Genomic DNA, 22183 nt, shown 5'->3' with positions numbered 1-22183 from the left:
AATATAAGCAAAAGCGTTTTTGACTATTTGAAAGCGCTTTTAAGCCTTCTAAAAGCACTGCCTAATATAAAATTTAAAAGCCATTTATAGTGCTTTATGGAGAGTGGATGCTCATTCGCTTCCAAGTATTTTTTAATTTTTTTAAAGCACAAACTTTTTTTTCTTTAAATCCAAATATATGTACTTTAAAGCACTTTGATGAACATCTTATATTTACATATACTATGTTCATAAATCATTAATTGGTAAAGACTAAAGAGTTCTTTAATCAGGTAAGCCAGGGCCAGTTTAAGAGCATCTGCTCAATCCATTGAAAGCTACATATGTATAATTTGGATGAATCAAAGTGCTCTTCCATGCGACCTATCTCATTTTGCAGCAAGTGGAACAAGTGATGACCAATTTTATCTCAACCCGAATCCAAAGCCAGTTTGATGTACAATGGTGCAATGTGGATGCCTATAATTCTAGTTGTAGATTACTTTGTAAAATTAAACCGTGTCAAGAATAAGATATGATATATATGAATGTTGTTATGTAACAGATATGATATATATGAAAATCAAGAAGGACAAAAAGGGAAAATACAGCCTTAGGATTTAAAATTAGGTAGGAGTAGTTGGTTAGTATATATGGGAAATAGAGGGTGAGAAAGCAACGCCTAAGTGTATGCAAAGCCTTATAATCCCCCTCACTTTTCTCTCTCTCCCTCTTTCCCCCATTTTGTCTTTGTTTTTTCGTTTTCGTTTTTCGTTGATTTCCAGCCATCTTATCCACTACTCTCCATATAGGTTGGCATCAGTGCAAAACCAAGACTGCTGATTCTCAGGCCACCGCGCGCGACCATTGATGTTTCCAGACCCGGAGGTTGGCAGTCTCTCTGAGGAGCAGTGAGGACACATTCATTTTTATTGGTTTTGCATGTAAGTTTTGTATGAGTATTACAAGTTTATTTCAATTTTTAACAGGTTTTACTTTTTTTTTTTTCTTCTCAATTTCTTGTTCTTCAAGTAATCAATATCACATGTATTCAATTGAATATCAATATGTAATATATAAAGGGTATGAGAATCCAACATGCAATTTGAATCTGCTATAGCTAAAACATTAAATTAAGGGACTTAACTTTTGAAAATTTCTCAGCAAGTATGAATGTATTCTGATTTTTGTTCTCAATTACATTAATGCATTCCAGTTTTATTTCTCAATGGATATTAGGGTGAAGCTTCTCTGTTTCTATTTTTGTCAAGTTTGTGTTTTAGTTGTCACATTTACTTTCCTAGAATTTGGGTGGCAAATATTATGAAGAGAAGATCTCAGGATCCATGTAACATTCACTCTTGTAATATGGGGTTCTATGACATCTACCAAAAACAGTGTTGTGATTTCTAGTAATTTTCAATAAGTTTTATTTAAATTTTTAACATATGTCATTGGATTGAAAAGCTTATGCTCTCTTTTTTCATTTTTACAGAAATTCAATGGGTTAGGACCGCTGGAGGCAGAATCGGGACATTTTTAAGTTATGGATTCTGAAAATGGGGGAAAAAGGTTAGACCCCATCTCCTCCACATTATCAACATCTTCAGACCTTTTCCTTCCAGCCCCTGAAGCCCTTATAAGCTTTAAAAAACCTGAAGAGGACTTTGACATTGAAATTTCGGCACCTGGATTAAACCAGACATTTCCAGTTGTGGAACCTGGAGATGGAAGAACTGGCAGTGGGACAAGTCCTGCTACAACTCTTGGTGAAGCTGATATTGCAGGCAATGGAATAGGCCCCTCATCCTCATTGCCTCAACATCCTACTACAACTCAAGGTGAAGCTAATGTTCCAAGCACAGGCCAAGTGTGGAGTCACTCTATATCTGATTGTTATGAAGCCGGCTTGGAATTGGATGCAAATGAAGCCAGTATGTCCCAAGCAGGTGCTGCTGGCCCTGCCCAAGTTGTACCCTCTCAGGTAGATAAGGATTTTCAGGGTGACATACAGAAAGGTCATGCTTGCCCTGCACAAGTAGTACACTCTCAAGTGGCTTCAAATTTCACTGAAAAGGATTTTCAAGGCGGCTGTAGGCCCAAGAATGAGCAGCCTAGTGATGGATTAGCTGATCAACCAGTAGTTGCTCGCCATAGTGATCCCGCAACACAATTTCCTCCCACGCAGATGATGGAGCGGCCTAGTGATCCTGGTTCCTCGCCATATAGGATTCCGGACCATGTTTTTTCTAAGAAATCCAATGCCCCAATGGAATGGAGTACTGCTTCCAATGAATCCTTATTCAGCATTCAGATGGGCAATATGAGTTTTACCAGAGACCAGTTTCCTTGGAAATCTGGTGAGCTGGGCCTGCCTGGTGAACTAAACATGCCTAGTCCACTCATTGACTACTCAAGTAACCAGCCTCCATCCAAGCAAGTAGCTGAGATTTCCCAAAAAACTGATACTTTGGATGGGGGTCCAAGTCCAACAGTAATTCAAGAGAGAGCTGCAGAGACAATGAGAGAGGTTATGATGGAAAATACAGAAAATTTTTACAAAGGAACTGCATCACCTCCTTCTAAGGCCAACTATCATTCATCTCGCCTCTCCCATGCTTCAGATGGAAGTACAAAATCTTTTGCATTTCCAATGTAAGTTGCTCATTTTTAATCCTAAGCCTATGTTAGCAAAATTTAGACAATCAAGGAACTAGCTTAATTTGCATGCTTCACATATTCACATCTCAATACATAGTTACAATCTTTTGGCAACTTCTCAAGTTGTGTTTTTAACTTCTCCTAATCATTAACAACTGCATACATTTCCAAAATACAAAAAGAGTTGCATTGCATTAATAATTTAAATAAAAGAAACAAAAAAAATACAACATTAAAATTAAATACACTAATAAAAGGCGATATTTTCAACTAATTGTGCACATTGGCATGTTGAGCAAACAACTGAATCTTTCTTGTTATGTGAAGATTGGCAGGGGAAGGAGAAAGAAGTGGTTCACTGAGGGTAGATACAGGGAAGCAAAAGCCATCCTCGCCGCCACCACCACCTCCAAGACAAGACGAATCACGGCCACAGACCCCTAAAGAAACTCCAAATGCAACTCAGACCCCTAAATCAAACCTAGATGTGGTTAAGCAAAAATGGGTATCTTGCTTCTGTTGTTGCCCATTTTGTAATTGATATACACTTGTCCAGGGTAGTGGTACTGTTTCAACTACCAAAACGTCTCAAACATTGCAACAAAAGAAACAGAAAAAGAAAAAAATGTTCTAGCTTTGTAGTTTCTCTCTTCTTATTGTATATTACACATGGGATTATTCAGACACCTTATTTTCTCCTTGAGGTTAATCTGTTTTAGTATTAATAGATAACAAGATAATTAAATGAATCATTTAGGTATTTCCTATGTGTCTTAGGGAATGTAAATATTTTCTTGTAAATTCATTATATAATATAAAGTAAGGATAAATAGTGGGAATTTTGTGCACATTGAAATTTGCGGGACAAATTGTGATTTGTTATTATTTGTAAAATCACGTGTAAAATCTGCCAATAATAATGCTTAAATTTCAATACTAAATAATGTTACGGTCCCACTTAACAAAATTTCGTATTGGTGGGCATATTAGAGGTAGGTGACATCCCATCATTTAATCTATTAAATGGATTCAATAATAATGACATATTTATGAATTTGTCCGGCACACATCAAGGTAATGATGTATTGAAGTGAATGTTCCAAAAGGCTCAGGGTGTGTTTGGTAACGTTTTACAAAACGGTTTTTCATGTTACAAATTCAAAAAATGACAAAAATGTGTTTGGTTACCGTATTGAAAAAATAGTTTTTCAAAAACACAAAATATAATTTCTAGTTTACAGTGTAAATTCAGAAAATGACTAAATGATGTTTTTAGTGAATTTAAAAAACATAGTGAACACAGATACAAATAAAAAAAAAATTTACATCTGAAAAAAAAATGAAAAAACATGTGATCTGCACCTCCTCCTAACCTAGCCATACCCACCTCCGGCGGCAGCCTTACTCCCCGCCGTTGCCCACCTCACCCATTTTTCAAAATATATACTTTGTAATCCCTCTATAGTTTCCAATACTCGCTTCAATAAACGGATCAAGACTCGTCGTAACATCCATGACAGGAAGCTCACAAGCCTTAACAACCCTTACATAAGGAAAATACATCCGTTCAACTATATCATAGGTATTTGCAGTCTTATCTCCATTAATAATACGGTCACCAACAACTCTTCCACCTCCAAGGTAGTCGCGCCGGCCGAGGTGGGTTGGGTTTTATGAAACTTCTCTTTTTTTAATTATATATTTTATGAAATTGGTTTGTAATAATTTATAATTAATATCTTTTGTGAATATAATTATTTAGTTGTAATAATTAATTAATACCAAATGTGTTTTCATTATTTTTGTTTTATATAATTGTTTTTCAATTATGCTACCAGACGCTTCTCATATTTTGAGAATGCAAAATTTAATTTGTCATTTTCATTTACAATTCAGTTGTTAGAAAATTGTTCTGTAAAATGCAAGGTGTTAGATTTCGAAATTTCGCTGAAAATTTTGATTTTTAGGGGTATGGAAATTTTAACACTATATTAAAAATATTTCGAAACATTTCGCCGAAATTTTCGACTGGATCCAGGAGGCAGCGACCAGAGGGAGAGATGGGAGAAAAAGGAGAGCCGGCCTCGTCGTCTATTGTCGCCGGGGAGAGAGAAGAGAGGAGGAAGAGATCGGCCCGGGGAGAGAAGATCGGTGCGCGAAGAGAAGAGAGGGAGATCGGGGAGGGAGAGGGGGAGAGAGGAGAGAGAAGAGAGAAGAGAGTAGATGAGACTGAATGAGGGAGCGAGAAAGAGAAGGTGACTAACTGAAATAATGGAGATTGAGAGGGAGATGGCCACTGGAGAGTCTGCAGACTTACGGGGAGAAAAGGAAGGAAAGGAAGGAAAGAAATAAAAAAGAAAGGAAAAGAAAAAAGAAAAGAGTAGAGAGTCTGGAGACTTACGAGGAGGAAAGAAAGGAAATGGGAGAAGGAAAAGAAAAAAGAAAAGAAAAAAGAAAGGAAAAGAAAAAAGAAAAGAAAAGGAAAAAAAAAATGAAAAGAAAAAAAAAAGATTTAGGATTAATTGGGGTTTGGGGCCTTTGGGCAATTGGAAAGAAAAAAAATGTTTGGAGTTTTGTTTGGCCGTTTTGGAGTTTCGTTTAATTGTTTTTAAACCCAATATAATTTTATATAAAAAAATAATTAAAAATATCATAAAAGACCTAAACTTTAATATCCTATACCATATTCTAAACAATATAGAGTATAGATTGTAAAATATATAGGGTTTAGTGTATATATTATAGAGTATAGAGAGTATTATGGTATATAGGGTTTAATATTAGGATTTAGTGTATAGATTATAGAGTATAAAGAATATACTAATTTCATTTATTCATTATATTAATTTTATATAATAGTATTTGTCTTCAGAGCTCATTATATTAATCTTATATCACATGAAACTTACTATATAATTTAGTTTCTTCAATGTTTTTTATCAATATAGTAGATAATATGTTAAATAAACATATGGTAAAATTTCATTCCAAATTTCCGTATTTTGATAGTAATTTTCGTCGTTTCCGTCTAATTTCTGTTGAAATTTAAAATTTTTCGAAATTTCCTCGAAATCTGAAATTTTATTCCTTGGTAAAACGTTACCAGACGGGCCCTTAAAAATTCATGGTACCCAATGCATTAAACGCACACAATTTCTTTTTATTTGAAAATTTTCATTATGTAATCATATACTAAAAGTATCATACACACGCAATATATGTACAATGTCACACATAACGCTGTGTGTTTGGTAACCATTATCGAGCATTTGGTAGTATAAAATCTTTTCGATATCGAATGCTTGGATTTGGTTTGTCGGTTTTTTATGTTAAGGTTTAATTTTGAGATTTTGGGTCCACAAAGGTCATTCTGCACCCTATGAGAATATAAGGTGAACTCATACCCTATACTCTAAAAAATGGACATATGAAGAAGCGCTGAGTGCTGCAAGAAATGATCGCCAATTTAAACAAAATTTCGTTGAGCTCTCGATGACGTTGCCGAGTGCTCAGTATCAAATGTAAACATGCCCACGTTCGCATTTGAATAGCTTCGGTGATGGGTGATGAGAATTATAATAGATAGAGAAAAAGTAAAATATAAGACAAACAAATATGGTCATGTGACAGTAAAATGATGAGCAGGTAAAAATGGAGGTAATCTTAACTTTGAAATTGTTTAATGTGATTAATAGACATACTGTAACTTACATTTTTCTATACAAACGTCGATAAAGACACTGTTTTGGTTAAAAAGTTTTCCAAATCAACCCAATAATTTTTTAGGTCCAATTTTTAAGTCCAACGTGACGGGCCCGTTAGCCCAACTACGATTCATTCTAGTTTCTACCAAGCCCTGTTGGGCGAATCGTGAATCCAGAAACAACAGAAGGACAAAACGGTAAAACCCGAAAGAAATTGAACGGGCGGTAGTCGACAAATCAAACCAAAAACCGGGAAAGGTAAAATTGGCGCCAAAAATAGTAAAAAGAGATTGCTTTGGATTTTGGAAGCATTGCGGGAAATGATTTCAACTTACACAAAACTCCCGCCAAAATTCACATATACAAAAACACTCAAACAGAGACTCTCTCTGTCAAACTCCATCTACTACCTCCAAATCGCCTCCAAAATCCTAGAGAGAGAGAGAGAGAGAGAGAGCAAGAGAGGGCTGAGAATGGCGAAGCTAGGACCAAGCCCAGATGCGATATCGACCATGTTGGCAAACCCATCGCCGGACGGGTCGGGTGAGCTCCCAGAGATCGTGATCCAGGTCCTCGATCTCACTTCCAAGGGCAACCGTTACATGTGAGCTTTCTCTTTACCCATCAATGTAATCTATGCGTGCGTGTGTTTGGCTATTTCTCTGAAATTATTAGAGATTTTCGGTGTTCATATTCAATCATAGAACGGTAAATACCTCACTTACATGCATATATGCTACTTGTTGATGGGTATCGATTGGATTGTCTTATTGTCTTCGTAGTTTCATAGAAATTATTTCCCCCTTTTTTAAATTTCTTTCTGGGGTTTAAGAAATGTTTTCAAATAGCCCTTACAAAGTTACAAGATCTTAGATCTGGCCGCTTTTCAAGCTTTGAACGTTGGGTTTAAGATTAAACAATGAGTATTGATGAGTAGTTCTGCTTCTTAAAGGTTTGGGAATGGCCTGGTTGGTTTTGCTTGGTAGGTAAAAAAAAAAATCTAATTTAGGTTATTGTATTTGTGATGTGGTTGTAGGTTTACTGCTAGTGATGGTAAGATGAAGCTAAAGGGGATTCTCCCATCGAATCTGACTTCCCAGGTCATCTCTGGGAACATTCAGAACCTGGGTCTTATTCGCATTCTTGAATACTCCCTTAATGACATTCCGAGCAAGTCTGAAAAGTAAGCAATCAATTCTCTCTCTCTCTCTCTCTCTCTCTCCCTTGATGTATATCATGTATTGGGTTTCAAATGGTGATGTTTGGTTCTGGTTCTTGTTTCACCGTTTCAGATATTTGATTGTAACAAAATGTGAGGTGGTTTCACCTGCACTTGAGATGGAGATTAAAAATGAGGTCAAAAGTGAGGCGAAAAGGGAAGAAGTTGGCATTATTTTGAAGCCCAAACAAGAAATGGTTTCTAAATCAGCTGCTCAAATTGTGCACGAGCAGAATGGAAAGTAAGTGTTTGTTTGTTATCAATCAGTTGTATTGGAATTCATGGTCTTGTGTATTGACAGTTTACTTTTTCTGTGAATTGATTCAGTATGGCCCCGGCTGCACGAATGGCCATGACCCGAAGAGTTCATCCGCTTGTTTCCTTGAATCCTTATCAAGGCAATTGGACCATTAAGGTTCGTGTGACAAACAAGGGAACTATGCGTACTTACAAGAATGCTAGAGGTGAAGGCTGTGTCTTCAATGTGGAGTTGACAGATGAAGATGTAAGCAAAAAAGTTATTTGATTTTGTTGACATTCTTATAGTCCCCAATTATCCTCACTTGATATATTTGACATAGTGATTCTGACTTTTGTGTAAATTTGATTACTTTGGTTTAGGGCACACAAATTCAAGCAACAATGTTCAATGAAGCTGCAAAGAAGTTCTATGACAAGTTCGAATTAGGGAAGGTTTATTACATTTCAAAGGGGTCTCTAAGGGTTGCTAACAAGCAGTTTAAGACAGTGCAAAATGATTATGAAATGACTTTAAATGAAAATTCTGAGGTTGAAGAAGCCAGCAACGAAGCAGCTTTTGTTCCTGAAACAAAATTCAATTTTGTCCCGGTTGACATGCTGGGTGCCTATGTTACTGGGAAGGAGCTTGTGGGTAAGTTGATTCTCCTGGAATCTGTTTTAGATGCGTACTTGTCTGCTTTTTCTTATTTATTCATTGCTGCCCTTTGTCTCAGATGTTATTGGAGTAGTTCAAAACGTGTCTCCTACAATGAGCATTAGAAGGAAGAGCAACAATGAGAGTATTCCAAAGCGTGATATTACCATTGCTGATGAGACGTAAGCCTATTCTTCTCACTGACTGCACTTTAATCACATGTTAAATCTTTTACATTGAAACAATTGGTATCTGAACTGCAGGAAAAAGTCAGTTGTGGTTTCTTTGTGGAATGAGCTTGCAACTGGTGTTGGCCAGGAATTGCTTGACAATGCTGATAAATCTCCCATAGTCGCTATTAAGTCCCTTAAAGTTGGAGACTTCCAAGGTAGCCTAAAAGTTTATATAAGAATAGTTTAAGGAATTAAGCATATTCAGAAATAAATGAAAAAAGAAAGTTCAGATTTTTATTTACTCTCTTATGTCCTATTGTAGGTGTATCATTGTCAACATTGAACAGGAGCACAATATTGGTAGATCCGGATTTACCTGAAGCAAAGAGGTTGAAGTCCTGGTAAGTTATTGCCCAGCAGCCTGTTACCTTTTCCTTGCCTGATCTTCATGTTGCAGCCTAGTTACCTTCTCTTGTTTTGCAGGTATGATTCGGAAGGTAAAGGGACTTCAATAGCCTCTGTTGGCTCTGGTGTGAGCCCATTAACCAAGAATGGAGCAAGGTCAATGTACTCTGACAGAGTCTCCCTGTCTCATATAAATGATAACCAATCCCTGGGTGAGGATAAGGTATTACTACTATATTGACAACTCTCAATTACAAAAGTAATCCTTGCAATTTATGGCAGGCTTGAAAGCTCCTTCTTAATTTAAAAAATTGGACAACCTCATTTGTGATCTTGTTTCTTTTGGTGGTCTTGAACAGCCGGTGTATTTCAGTGTTAAAGCATTTATTAGTTCCATCAAGCCTGATCAGACACTATGGTATCGGGCTTGCAAGATTTGCAACAAGAAAGTGACGGAAGCTGTTGGGTCTGGTTACTGGTGTGAAGGGTGCCAGAAAAATGATGAAGAATGCAATTTAAGGTAAGATTTGTGTTCAATAATTCATGAGATATATACTACTAGTGTTTTATATGGATTCCCATGAGACTTATCACACCATTTTGTTCTCTCTTTCCAGGTATATATTGGTTGCAAGAGTTACAGACGCAAGTGGTGAAGCATATTTTTCTGTATTTAATGAAGAAGCAGAGAGGATTATTGGGTGCTCTGCGGAGGAGCTGGACAAATTGAAATCACAGGTATATTATTTGCAAATTGGTTTTGAAAGTGACTCATCTGGCTTAACCATGAAAGAGTGAAAGCTGGTTTCTAATCTCTTAAATTTTGACATTTTTCAGGAGGGAGAGGAGAATCCATACCAACTAAAGTTGAAACAAGCTACTTGGGTTCCTCATCTTTTTAGGGTCAGTGTTACTCAGAATGAGTACAACAATGAGAAGAGGAAAAGGGTAACTGTGAGGGCAGTTGCTCCAGTTGATTTTGCTGCTGAATCAAAGTTTCTGCTAGAAGAGATATCAAAGATGAAAGCTTCCTAATAGATTGGTCTGTGTATTTATTTATTAAAATGGAAAGGATGGTGTGCTAGAATCCATAGAGAAATATGAGAATGTTGTCTGGACAATGTACCTTTACTCACTCTGCCTTGAAGATCAGTGTATGGATTTTGCATGTTGGGGTAGGGCAGTTCGGATTAATTGCAAATGTTGGTTCTTATAACTTGACTTATGTATCTCTTTTTTAGAAGATCAGTACAGGTGTTTTTGTTGCATTCTAGAGATGTACTTATTAGTTGTCTAGTTATATAACATTTTCTCATGGATGCTGTTGCATTCATTTGCAATTCTCTCCCTTGTGAGCTACTATAAGAACAACTAAACCTTCTTTCAGAAACTCCTTGGGCTCTGTGGTCTTATGGGGAATAAATCTGTTTTCATTGTGGTTCAGTGTTTGGATAATTGCGTAGATTTCCTGAGTTAAAGCATGCTACTTGTTGAAAGGCTTAACCTTCAAATATTACTTTGGATGGTTTCATAATTGTACTGAAAGCATGGTTAGGCCTTCTACTACAATGAGACCCATTTTGTGTGACCCAAAGAATAACTGGATATTAGAAACAAAATCTTTAATTCATTATACACTCAAGTCCTCAAAGCAATCAATCGATTTGTCAAGAGCAACCCATATAACTTATTATTTGAGTCAGAGAATTTTGCATCCTTTCCTAGAGAGTAATATAAGAACTTCAGTGGAAGTATATCAATTGCAAATAGCTGCATGTCAATTACAAATACCATAATTCCTAACAAAGTGTTATGCTTGTACTGCTACAACATTGGTTTTTGTTATGGCTATCCATGAATCACAACTCTTCGTAGCAAATTAGACCAAAGAAAAGTCTTTCTTTCTTCTTTGTTCTGTTCTCCTGTCAATTGTCATTCAACCTTTAGCATGTATTATGAGTATGTCTTGTCAAGTATTCTACAGTACAACACTTGACCCAGTACTCTACTAGAATACTAGTACAAGATGAAAATGCAATGTCAAAGAAAAAGGATTCACGACTATGACTAAACCTTAAACCTTTTATACCAGATTACCCAAAATCAAATGGAAAAGACTTTACAGAGAAGAAACTTACCTGTAGGTTATATGCATGGGCTCTGGAGACCAGATCAGTAGCTGTTTGCAAAGAATCATTTACTACAGGAACTACAGTATCCTTCCACTGTCCAATTCCCACCACATAATCATAATCTTTAATGAAGTCAAAGTAGGTATCTGAAGTAATTTCCCAATAGGACTGCATATTTTCCATTTGATGTCAGTTAGGAGGAATATATACTGAAAACTTAATGAAAGAATTATATGGCAAAAATTAGACATAGGGATACAATTTAAGCTGGGTCTTTAATCTTTATAAAGAGTATGCTTGGTAAAACTGTAAACTGCATAAGTAGTCCATGGGGAGATAACACTCAGAAGAAGACAAACCTGATTAGTGTCTTGAGTTGGAATAGTAATATCATCAATTAAAAAGATCTTGGGCAAGTCTGTCAGCTTTGATGCATATACAAGTGAAGTTGGAGATAAGGATTGAATGGTCCACATTCATTTGCTTTATGATAGGGTAATCTTTTCATGTAGTATGATTGAGTAGTCTTGTACAACAATAGGTTTTCCAAGAAGTAATGGTAGCATGCATTAGTCTTATCAACTGTTGTATTTATTAGGTTCATGCATTAGACTTCCCGCAATAATGGTGGGAATTCAATGCTGGGTGAGAAACGCTAACAAGATTAACAAAGTTTGCCTTCAAATGTTACTTAATCAAATATATTAATTAACAAGATTACATACAAAATACATTTTAACAAAAAATGCAAACTTAAAATACTTGAAATACAAACATACTTCAATTAAAATCAAATACTTCAAATACAAACCTAGTTCAATATAAGAAAAAATGCAAACATAAATCAAAGTCGAAACATAACATCACATGAGCAAACATAATTCAAAGTTAAATTCTAATTGTTAGGCCGGTACCCTTAGTTTGACTAATTGAGGTTGAAAAAATCTGGGTGGTATCCAGATGGAGTGTATTCCGAGCTTTGGCTAGCGTGCATCTGCCTCCTTGCTATGACTTCAACTTGTTTTTCCTCCCAATATTAATAAGCCTTTTGCATGTCATTCATCCTAGAGAGGTCTTGGCCCATTATATTTTGTTCCTCCCATTCTAGCTGCCTCTCGGTCCTCCACGTCTCTCTTGCTTCCTTTATTGCATCTTTTTCTTTCTTTGCATTATCTTTGATCTATCTCTTTTGTATGAAAATCCATGAATTTTCATTGAAATCATCAACTGCCTCAACCATATGAACTTGGACGGGTTTAGCTGCCTTGGACTGTTTTTAATGGTTTCTTCATGGTGGCCTTGGCCACGAGGGACCTATTGGTTGAAATGGTGGTGGGTCGTCGTCTTCTGTAAGTGTTATGGTTGGATCAGCATTGTCACTCTCGAGAGTGTTGAACTCGTCAGTGTTGGGCGTCTCTGGTTCACTCAACTGGGCCAAAGTATTCGCCGCTGCGTACTTTGTACTTTCTTTTAATTGGTCCAAAACATATAAAAAATGCAAACTTTCTTCCAGTCTTGCCCTAAAAACATTTTTTTGTGAATTTGGTATCAAAGATTGATGTTTGTGAAGAAAAACCATGGAGAAAGCATGATATATATAGGATTTTGGGGAATATGGCCGTTGGGGGTTTGTGTGATTTTTTATAATTTTTCTGAAATTTTTTGGAATTTTCTACATTTTTTTTTAATTTTTAAAGACTTAAACCAGATTTATATGATTTAAAAAAAAAATAGTGGAGGACGATCTAGGCCGTTGATTTCCAACAGTCCAGTAATCTGGGCGGTTCAATTTAAAAAAAAAAAAAAAAGAGCCGTTGGAAGTTAATCACAGTTGTTACTGGCAGTGGATTTGGGCCAAGGCCCGCGTCTTTAGGGGGTGTCAACCCCTGCCTCTCTTTTCCTTTTCTCATGTGGGTGGGTTTGGGTGTCAGTGAGTCCAGATATTGGTTTCAATTTGGGTCTCAGGCGATTTGATTTTAGGCCACTCTACGGCCCGTAGTGTTTATATAAGACCCATTTGTGACCCAAAATGGGTTTTGGGTCCCTTTTTCCGGCCATGTAGTGGAAGGCCTTACTTGAGTCTTGTTTTGGTCTCACTATGAACAAAGGTGATTACAATATAGAGAATGAAAGCTCTAAAGAGAAAAATGAGAGATATGACCTAGGAATATGAAAAGAGGGATCTTCTCGGAGTTAGAGGGTCCTATACTCCTATTACAATTGCGCAAATGTGTGACTCAACCCAACTAAAACCCATGGCTCAAGACAACAATAAGACCCAACATGGCATAAACAAAAGGAATGGAAAGTTATGACAAGTGGTAAAACATTTATACCACATTCATGGTCAAAAACCTAAAAAATTCAATCCATGCAGTAACACAAATTGGCAATTATAGGAAAACATTAAAATGAAGTGTGCCATTATCTGGGTTTCATCATTTAACCCTTTTGTGTTTTGACGAAACTTGGCTCACACAAAACATTGCTCTTGTGCTTTGGAGTAATCTTAACCAGCCAACACTTCATATATTTAGATCAAAGTACATAAACAGTACAATAACCTAATATATCTTGTCCAAACTCCAGACATACATAATTGTTCCAGTCAAGGATCATATATAGGATAACATAGAGAGACCTTCATTCTTAAATGCTAATTACTTAACTCAGGATGTTCATAACTTAACATTCCAAGGGGTGACCAGAGCCACCACCATTGGCCTAGAACGGAAAAGGATTAGTGCAGTTTATGTGCCTCATGGGGTTTTCCACCTCCCTGCCGCCGGCATGCTTGACAAATTTGGCTGGAGAGAGGAAGCTGCCATGACAAACACATACAATCCTCACGTTCCCTTTCAGATACTGGTATAGAAAGCCTTCAATCCCCCTCCCATTGGGATCATTCCCAGTGGTTCTCACGCAAGGCATTCTGGCTATTGCTTCCATTCCATTCTCCAAAACATTATCATTGGAATCATTGTCATTTGAAACATTGCCATGGGAACCTTTGACCTTCTTTGAAGGATTTTCCAGCTCGTTTTCTGCAGGATTGGCATGTTTCCCATTGGCCATTCCTGCAGAGGTGATCACAGGCTTGATGTCCCTTTCCACAGGCAGAGGCTCAAAACGGGTAGTGCTTCCTCTTGCAGCCACACCCCCCGGTCCTGCATGGAATTCACACCAATTCAAATCTCTGAGGAATAATGAAAAATAGAGCAAAATTCAATGGAATGTCACATGTCAATGGCAGCTAAATACTCTAAACTGAGTCTTAATCAGCAGGGATTTCAATGAAAAGTTCTTCATAGCAATAATTATTCCTGCTGAAAGTTCTTGATTTGAAGTTTTTAGCATATAAAATAACAACATTTATCAGCAGTAAAGTTTCAAGAATGATAAAATATCCATTAATGTAGTAAGAAATGTCATCATGTGCAGGTTATAGTTCTGACCATACACAGATTTGAATGGAAAAGCCATCAGCCCAAATGTGATTAACATTAATGAGAAATGAATACTGGTTGTATTATTAGAAATGAAGTCCTTTCAAGATGGAGTATATTCTCGAATGCTGATACAAATAAATTCAAAAGAAGAGAACCAAACCCCAATACATATCAAAATTGGTATCCCAAATCAAATTAAAACCCTTCTCCTGACGAAAAGGTTTACCATAAGGGACATGATAAACAACAGTCCAGACAAGCCACTTAAACATATGAAGACCATGTAGCATGTTTTCTATGTTGGTCTATGGACATTAGTTTCTGTTTCATTTTCAAAACCATGTATTGCATAAGACTCCTAGAGTTTAGACTTCAATGGCATCATTATGGAAGCTGAGAAAACATTATTGAACTGGGATGCCATATAAATTCACTTACTGTGTCTTTTAATCCTTTTCCTTCTTTCCTTAACCACACACTGTTTCCGCTCCAAAAATTGACATATTATGATGAAGAACCGGTCCAGACCTTATCCCAAACCCACTCAACTGAAGGAAGAGCAACAAAACTGATCTTTAATCCCAAGGCTACTGCCAGACAGTTATGTCATACATAAGATTGTTGTAGAAGGAACCCTTTACCCTTTGGAACATGAAGAAAGATGCTGTTGTGTTCAACATGTACAGAAAAATGGAGGCTCATCTCTGGACATGCCCTTGTGCATTTGTAGCAAGCATTTGAGTGGAGTTGAGGCAATCCGTTCCAAGCTGAATTGAATCACCACGAAGAATTTCATCAACAACTTGATTGATGGCATTTCCTTTAGCCTACAGACAGTAGAATGTTTCATGTTTCAAATAAATCCAAGAGGGTTTTGAAAGACAGACATAAACATAGTACTGTAGGTATAGTTACCTTAACTCCAATGGCAATGGCTGTTTTAAGCTTAACAAGCTGACCCAATCTTAAAGAAGCCCCCTTGTTATCTTTGAGAAAGATCAATGGGACCTTCCTCGACTGTGCCAAGCTCGGCAGATGCTTTGACAGCCACCGTGGGTTGCAATCAAAAGCTATCAGTACAGCCTGAAGCTCGACAGATGCTGCTTTCGGATTCGATGCTAAGCTTGCTGTCATTGCTGTCATTGCTGTCATTGGTTTCATTCGTTCAAGCACACGAGTCACCTCATTGACCCCTATTGCGAATTGTTGCTACAAAACATAAAGAAAAACAAAATCAATTTGGTCATATTATTCATTATCAAACACACATTCAGGTTCGATAATCTGAATCCAATCATCCAAACCTTGAACCAAATCTTTTCAGGTAAAGACTTGCCATCCATAAGTCTTGCTGACTCTATCCTTCTGTATGAAGATAGCAATTAATGTCGTTATTAATTGGAAGAATATTTATCAGTGAAATTTAAATCTATTTACTGCAAAGATAACCATAACCATAACCATAACACAACCTCTGAATTGATTCGAGCAGACAATGGAGACGTTCTCCTTCATAGCAACTACATATTTAACAGATTCAAGTATATCAGTTAACAACTAGATTCAACAAGTATCAAACACTCAAAGGACCCAAAAACTAGTACTCACTCTTGGTTTTGAGGTTGAGGGACAAAGGCAGACTTGGAAGCAGCATTCCCTTTCGAATCTTTGTTTCTGGGCGCCATGTTTACGCGCCACACTGCACACCCACTGTGTGAGAGAGAGATGGAGAGAGAGAGAGAGAGAGAGAGAGAGAGAGAGAGAGAGAGAGAGAGTCTCGGAGCTCTCTGAGCGACGGCGCAAGACTGAGAAAGAAGAAGAAAACAGCTTATGGGGTTTTCAGGTGCTGGTAAAGTCAAGAAGTTACTCTTTAGGGGGAGAAACCTTCTTCAGAAACTCCCTGGGCTTTTTCGAACCAAAAAAAAAACCCCCTGGGCTTTGTGGTTTTATGGGGTTTAGGGTGGTATTTTCGCACATTCAAGTTTGGGTGATAAATGTGCAAAATAGCTAATTTTTTTTCCTAACCTTTTCATTTTATCCTGAAACAGAATTGAAAATTTAATTTTTAATTTTTTTATAATATTGAAAATGTATTTTTAAATAATTTTTGTAAAAGTCCGTTGATTTTAAGTACCAAATTTTAATATTATTTCATTTTAACTAATAAAATATTTATGTCATTTTAACTATTAATATTTAGTATTTAATCATAATTTTTTATTTTTGTAATTAAAATATATATTTTACACTTAAATAAAAAATAAACAAAATATTAATCAACCAAAATGGGTGTGTCGAACTCAGTGGTGGTGGCTGTGAAGTGTATAGGTGGTGGTGGTTGAGAAGTGTATGAAGGAGGGTGGTAATTGGCCAAATTTTTTTATAGGTGGTATTTGTGCACGGAATGTAAAGTTTGGGTGCTAACTGTGTCAAAAAGCCAAAAGAAATTATAATTTAACAGAAAATTAGATGAAATATAATGGTAGGTGTCACATTAGCGCAAATTATGGGTGGCAATTGACCAAATTTTTTTTTTTTTTTTTTTTATGAATGGTATTTGCACATATAGTGCAAAGTGTGGGTAGTAAATGTGCAAAATCTTAAATCTTTCTGGCATGGATTTCGTGAGTTAACATGGACTCGACAATGAGTTATAGTTCAGTGTTTGGATAAATGTGTAGAGTTCCTGAGTTAAAACATGCTTCTTGTTGAAAGGCTTCACCTTCAGATATTACTTTGGATGGTTTCAGAATTGTACTGTAAAGCATTGTATTAACCATAATACCAACAGAACACACTAGATTTAAAGTCACAGAGCATCTCATCACCTATCTTCCCAATCATCTTAATCTAAGACAAAAGAGGAGCCAAATTCTGTAAAAGAGGATTTCTTTTTTCTTATTTTCTCTTATTATATTGAAAATGTGGTGCACCAGAAAATCTAAAGGTAGTGCAACCCCACCATTTTGGATCAACGTTATAAAACTTAAAAACTAAATATCAAACAATTACACTAATTGCACAGTGAAAAGCAGAGAGGTTGCACTAAAATACGATAACAAGATAAAAAGATACATGTACTATCTCATGCCTTTTTATAGGGAGAGACCATTGATGCTATTTTATGCAACAATTTTGATGCATTATTGTTATCACTTTCATTAAAGGAGGTCCACTTCTGAAAATTATGTAGGCTGCCTGTGAAGTCTGTAAAAAGTCCATCAACACCTATCTGATTAATCCAATAATCATACTCTGCATATGGATCTTGATGAAAATTCACATGCAGGAACTTGTTCTCATTTCGGTATGTGTATGGGTGCACCTGCATTGGAATTAAAGAAGATGAAATATAAGAATGCAATTGTTTATTGTATTGCAAACAACAATGGCATCTATATATCTGAAGCATTCATATTTCAGAAGATAATCACAAAAAACTAAAATAACAAGAAAAAAGAAAAAACATGGCAATCTCCCATAGTAATGGAAACAAATTTTTATGCTTCCAAAGAATAACTGGATATTAGAAACAAAATCTTCAACTCATTATTCACTCAAGTCCTCAATGCAATCAATTGATTTGTCATGAGCAACAACCTAAGCTACCATATAACTTATTATTTGAGAAGCTGATTCAGCTCTCAGAGAATTTTGCATTCTTTCCTAGAGAGTAATATAAGAACTTCAGTGGAAGTATATCAATTACAGAAAGCTGTATGTTATGGTGTACCATAATTCCTAACAAAGTGTCATGCTTGTACTGCTACAACATTGGTTTTTGTTATGGCTATCCATGAATCACAACTCTTAGGAGCAAATTAGACCAAAGAAAAGTCTTTCTTTCTTCTTTGTTCTGTTCTACTGTTATTCAACCCTTGGCATGTATTATGAGTACGTCTTGTCAAGTATGCTACAGTACAACACTTGACCCAGTACTCTACTAGAATACTAGTACAAGATGAAAATGCAATGTCAAAGAAAAACGATTCACGACCATGACTACTTAACCTTAAACCTTTTATACCAGATTACCCAAAATCAAATGGACAAGTCTTTACAGAGAAGAAACTTACCTGTAGGTTATATGCATGGGCTCTGGAGACTAGATCAGTAGCTGTTTGCAAAGAATCATTTACTACAGAAACCAAAGTATCCTTCCCCGGTCCAATTCCCACCACATAATCTTTAATGAAGTCAAGGTAGGTATCTGAAATAATTTCCCAATAGGACTGCATATTTTCAATTTGATGTCAGTTAGGAGGAATATAGACTGAAAACTTAATGAAAGAATTATATGCCAAAAATTAGACATAGGGATACAATTTAAGCTGGGTCTTTAATCTTTATAAAGAGTTTATGCTTGGCAAAACTGTAAAATGCATAAGCAGTCCATGGGGAGATAACACTCAGAAGAAGACAAACCTGATTAGTGTCTTGAGTTGGAACTGTAATATCATCAATTAAAAAGATCTTGGGCAAGTCTGTCAGGTTTGATGCATATATAAGTGAAGTTGGAGCAAATGACTGGATAAATACAGGTTGTTTTAACCAATCCTTTGACATGTATGAACCCTTGTACCCATACTTCTTAAGTGTCTCCACAAACCTGTCCTCAAATTTCTTACCATCTGGCCACTTCACCTGTCATCAAATTAAACATTAGCCAAGTTTTGTCTAACAAAGAAAAAGATATCTATCAGCATCAACAAATCAAACTTTTAACCATGAAGTGGTGGCGGACATTCCATATCCTGATGCTTTCTTACGGTAATTAGTAAGTATGAAGCCAACTTAATGTTGTTTGCCTAACTCAAACCAGGAGGAAGTTCTTTAATTAATCATAAAGACATTAGAACCAGACCATGGGAGATCAGAATATAATAGGAAACCTCTTGGGCGCTTTCTTAAATATAACCTTATTACAGGAAAAAGCATAACGCTAATCAGGTTCTGTGCAACCATTCTTAGTGGCAGCTTTCAGGATACTCACATGCTGGTTGATCAATACTGGATGTTTAATCTCCGGATATATTCCAACAACTCTGGATGCATCCAGTGCGATTGAAATGAACTCTTCAAAAGTAATAATAGGAAATTTTCCTGAGGGATACACCAACAGAGAATATACTTAAAGATCCTTATTTATCAGAGTTGGTGGACTTCAAAAAACTGATTTTTATGTTTTTTTTTTTAAATGTATGCTTAAATTCAGAGTTATTTATCAGGAATAGGAACTAACCGTTATATTGTTGATCCCGAAATGGAAACCTCTGCTTCACTCGTAATGACTTCAGTTCTTTTAGTGTAAAATCAACTGCATATGATAAAAATAATTTTTAATTCCCACAGTTAATTATGTTGAATGGCAATAATGCAAAGATACTGCTATACAAAAATGCAAAAAATGCTAGTATGTTGGTGTTAGAATATAAATTAATTGTTGCCACATTCTAACTGCTTAAGATTCTTATCAGTTGGGTGCTCATGTATAGTCAATCTTCAGTTAGAAGATAGGACTTACAAATAATGCCCATCAACACAGTATGACATTAACAATTTAAAAAGTGTTGAAAGCAGGAGGGTTGACATACCAGTAAAAAAGCCAGTGGTGTTGACCCCTTGAACTTCATAGGTCCTTTTACGATTTGCAAATTCCTTGTGTTCTGCAATATCAGTTGTCTCATCAAGGGTCACACCATGAAAGCATATAAGAACACCATCTTTAGAAGATAGGATATCTGTTTCAATGAAGTCTGCACCCTCTTCAATAGCTCTCTGCAGGAATGCAAGCTTTAGTACACGTTTTTATCAAGAACAGCTATTCACCAGGTGATCAAGTTTATAACTATTTATTATACCATCAAATTGCCACATCTAATCATTAATAGTCAGAGGCTTTCTAAAACTACGAGAGCTGGGTTAAGCTCTCGTAGCATACAATATCTAACTATGTGGTGTCTCAAGACAAAAACTTACCACGTATGCAGGAGCAGTTTCTTCAGGAATCTCTCCATTTGAACCTCGATGTGCAACATTGTATGGACGAGAAGTTTGTAGAGGTTGTCTATTTCCATTAGTCGATTTACTAGGAAGCGGATAGAATGGCCTTCCGGAACACCCAACAAGGAGTAGTAGGAACACAAAAAGAGGAAAGCCTGGGAAATGTAAAAATACCAAATTTAAATTATCAATTCTAGACCTAAGAATGCTGACCTACATAAATAAATACATATTTGCACATTATGTTCATTTTTCATAAATTTGGAGAACAGAAATCTGATGAGTCTATGGTGCACAAAAAACTCTCATACTGTAACAATCAAATAGCAGCACATTCAACTAAAAACGCCTACTTATAAATAGAACAGGAAACCACAACCTCGCATTCCACAACTCGGTCATCATTTTGCTAAATTAAGAAATAATTAAAGGCACTTTACAACTAAAAATCAGTTTTCCCGAAATGCAAAAGTTAAATATCCTCTACAATCACCTAATTAGTTTTGTGTCAACCCAAATTTCGTTGTCTATGATTCTAAACACCAACATCAACATGGCACACTTTCATTGGTTTAAAGAATGGTTACTCCATCATGGCCAAAAAAAAAAAAAGAATGGTTACTCCAGAGTCCAGACTATATTTAGCAACAAACTTCGTCCAAGGAAATTCCGAAGCAGAGATCGAATCACAAGGCTTCAAACAAATCAAACAAACCCAGATAAGCAATTGCAAAGGGCAAACAAGCTACCAAGATACAAACCCAGATAATCAATTTTTTCTATTTAACAAAACTGAAAACTGAAAAAACCCAGTAATGATTCACACACAAACATTGAAAAACTGACAACCATCATCAACAAGAACAATACCGAAAGACCAAAAAAAATTCAAACTTTGGGGTCAAGTTTGGAGCTTACAGTGTGAGGAAGCCATGGTGTTGGCCCAGCTTCTCTCAGTCTGCTCCTGCTGTGTTTCTTGAGCTTTAATGAGAACTTAATAATGAAATGAACTACAAAGCTTGAATTTTGAAGAATATATGTTGTTGTGTTTCTAAGGTAGTGGAATCGTGTGTGACCGATGGCCTTATAACATGGAGGCTCGGAGTGTTTAGCGCCATGGATCTACCTGTAAACCCAAGAATATTCCTCAAAATAGATAGGCTTTACCAGGAAAATAATTTAGCAATGACAGGTTATGTGCCAATGGGACGCTGATACTGCAATCCTGGCCATTAACGTGTGGGGGAGGTTGAACACGTGGATGGTGATGATTGGGTTTGTTTTTTGATAGTTTTAAAGGTCACGGTGATAACTGTTAAGCTGACTGACCAGTGGCGTTGACTGAATGGTGATTTGTCATATGTGGAGTGATATATACTACTTTTTGGATCTCATACAATTAAATTAAATTTACATAGGGTTTATTAACTATAGGCTCAAGTAAATTTAGTTCAATTTTTTTCATTAATTATAGGATTCATTTCAAGTTAATTTATGAACTATAAAATATTTTAAATTTTCCCATTAATTTGTGAGGAGAGTCAAAATATGAATTCTCACTAC

The 22183-nt window shown here is 36.2% G+C and overlaps 4 protein-coding genes and 1 long non-coding RNA gene across 8 annotated transcripts; 2 read left to right on the top strand and 3 right to left on the bottom strand.

Annotated features, from left to right (window-relative positions):
• The first annotated feature begins 2038 nt into the window (after positions 1-2038).
• On the top strand, positions 2039-3181 carry LOC147273324 (homeobox-like protein). The gene is made up of 2 exons (XM_086228201.1): positions 2039-2634; positions 2968-3181. The coding sequence occupies exons 1-2, from the start codon at positions 2168-2170 to the stop codon at positions 3179-3181; spliced, it is 681 nt and encodes a 226-aa protein (XP_086084327.1). The 5' UTR covers positions 2039-2167.
• A 3609-nt stretch (positions 3182-6790) lies between these two features.
• On the top strand, positions 6791-10072 carry RPA70B (RPA70-kDa subunit B). Its single transcript, XM_086227435.1, has 12 exons — positions 6791-6948; positions 7381-7527; positions 7637-7804; positions 7891-8068; positions 8185-8455; positions 8538-8640; positions 8722-8846; positions 8954-9032; positions 9115-9259; positions 9396-9556; positions 9654-9774; positions 9874-10072. Exons 1-12 carry the CDS (start codon positions 6818-6820, stop codon positions 10069-10071), a joined length of 1827 nt encoding a protein of 608 aa, XP_086083561.1. The 5' UTR covers positions 6791-6817; the 3' UTR covers position 10072.
• LOC147273322 (uncharacterized) lies at positions 8716-11291 on the bottom strand. The gene is made up of 3 exons (XR_015119579.1): positions 11175-11291; positions 9008-9217; positions 8716-8851 (listed from the first exon to the last, which is right to left on the bottom strand). It is a non-coding gene; the product is annotated as an uncharacterized LOC147273322 (long non-coding RNA).
• A 2979-nt stretch (positions 11292-14270) lies between these two features.
• LOC147273321 (uncharacterized) lies at positions 14271-16336 on the bottom strand. 4 transcript variants are annotated; one of them, XR_015119649.1, is made up of 7 exons: positions 16226-16336; positions 16090-16137; positions 15922-15982; positions 15533-15826; positions 15259-15444; positions 15056-15165; positions 14309-14335 (listed from the first exon to the last, which is right to left on the bottom strand). XR_015119649.1 is itself a non-coding variant. In XM_086227896.1 (5 exons), exons 1-5 carry the CDS (start codon positions 16300-16302, stop codon positions 15316-15318), a joined length of 609 nt encoding a protein of 202 aa, XP_086084022.1. In that variant the 5' UTR covers positions 16303-16336; the 3' UTR covers positions 14741-15315. The 4 variants fall into 4 exon arrangements, 1 of the variants encoding a protein (XP_086084022.1); XR_015119650.1 differs by lacking the exon at positions 15056-15165 and having other exon boundaries at positions 14271-14335; XR_015119648.1 differs by lacking the exon at positions 14309-14335 and having other exon boundaries at positions 14741-15165.
• Positions 16337-17489: 1153 nt separating this feature from the next.
• LOC147273320 (glycerophosphodiester phosphodiesterase GDPD6-like) lies at positions 17490-21782 on the bottom strand. Its single transcript, XM_086227714.1, has 8 exons — positions 21539-21782; positions 20597-20775; positions 20212-20395; positions 19860-19934; positions 19611-19720; positions 19043-19261; positions 18694-18849; positions 17490-17942 (listed from the first exon to the last, which is right to left on the bottom strand). Exons 1-8 carry the CDS (start codon positions 21552-21554, stop codon positions 17703-17705), a joined length of 1179 nt encoding a protein of 392 aa, XP_086083840.1. The 5' UTR covers positions 21555-21782; the 3' UTR covers positions 17490-17702.
• Positions 21783-22183: the final 401 nt, after the last annotated feature.

Source organism: Dryas octopetala, chromosome 9 (genome assembly GCF_963921425.1).
Source record: "Dryas octopetala chromosome 9, drDryOcto1.1, whole genome shotgun sequence".
NCBI classification, from domain to species: Eukaryota; Viridiplantae; Streptophyta; class Magnoliopsida; order Rosales; family Rosaceae; genus Dryas; species Dryas octopetala.
Note: the sequence above shows the minus strand (reverse complement) of the source record. Positions and strands in the feature narration are given on the sequence as shown.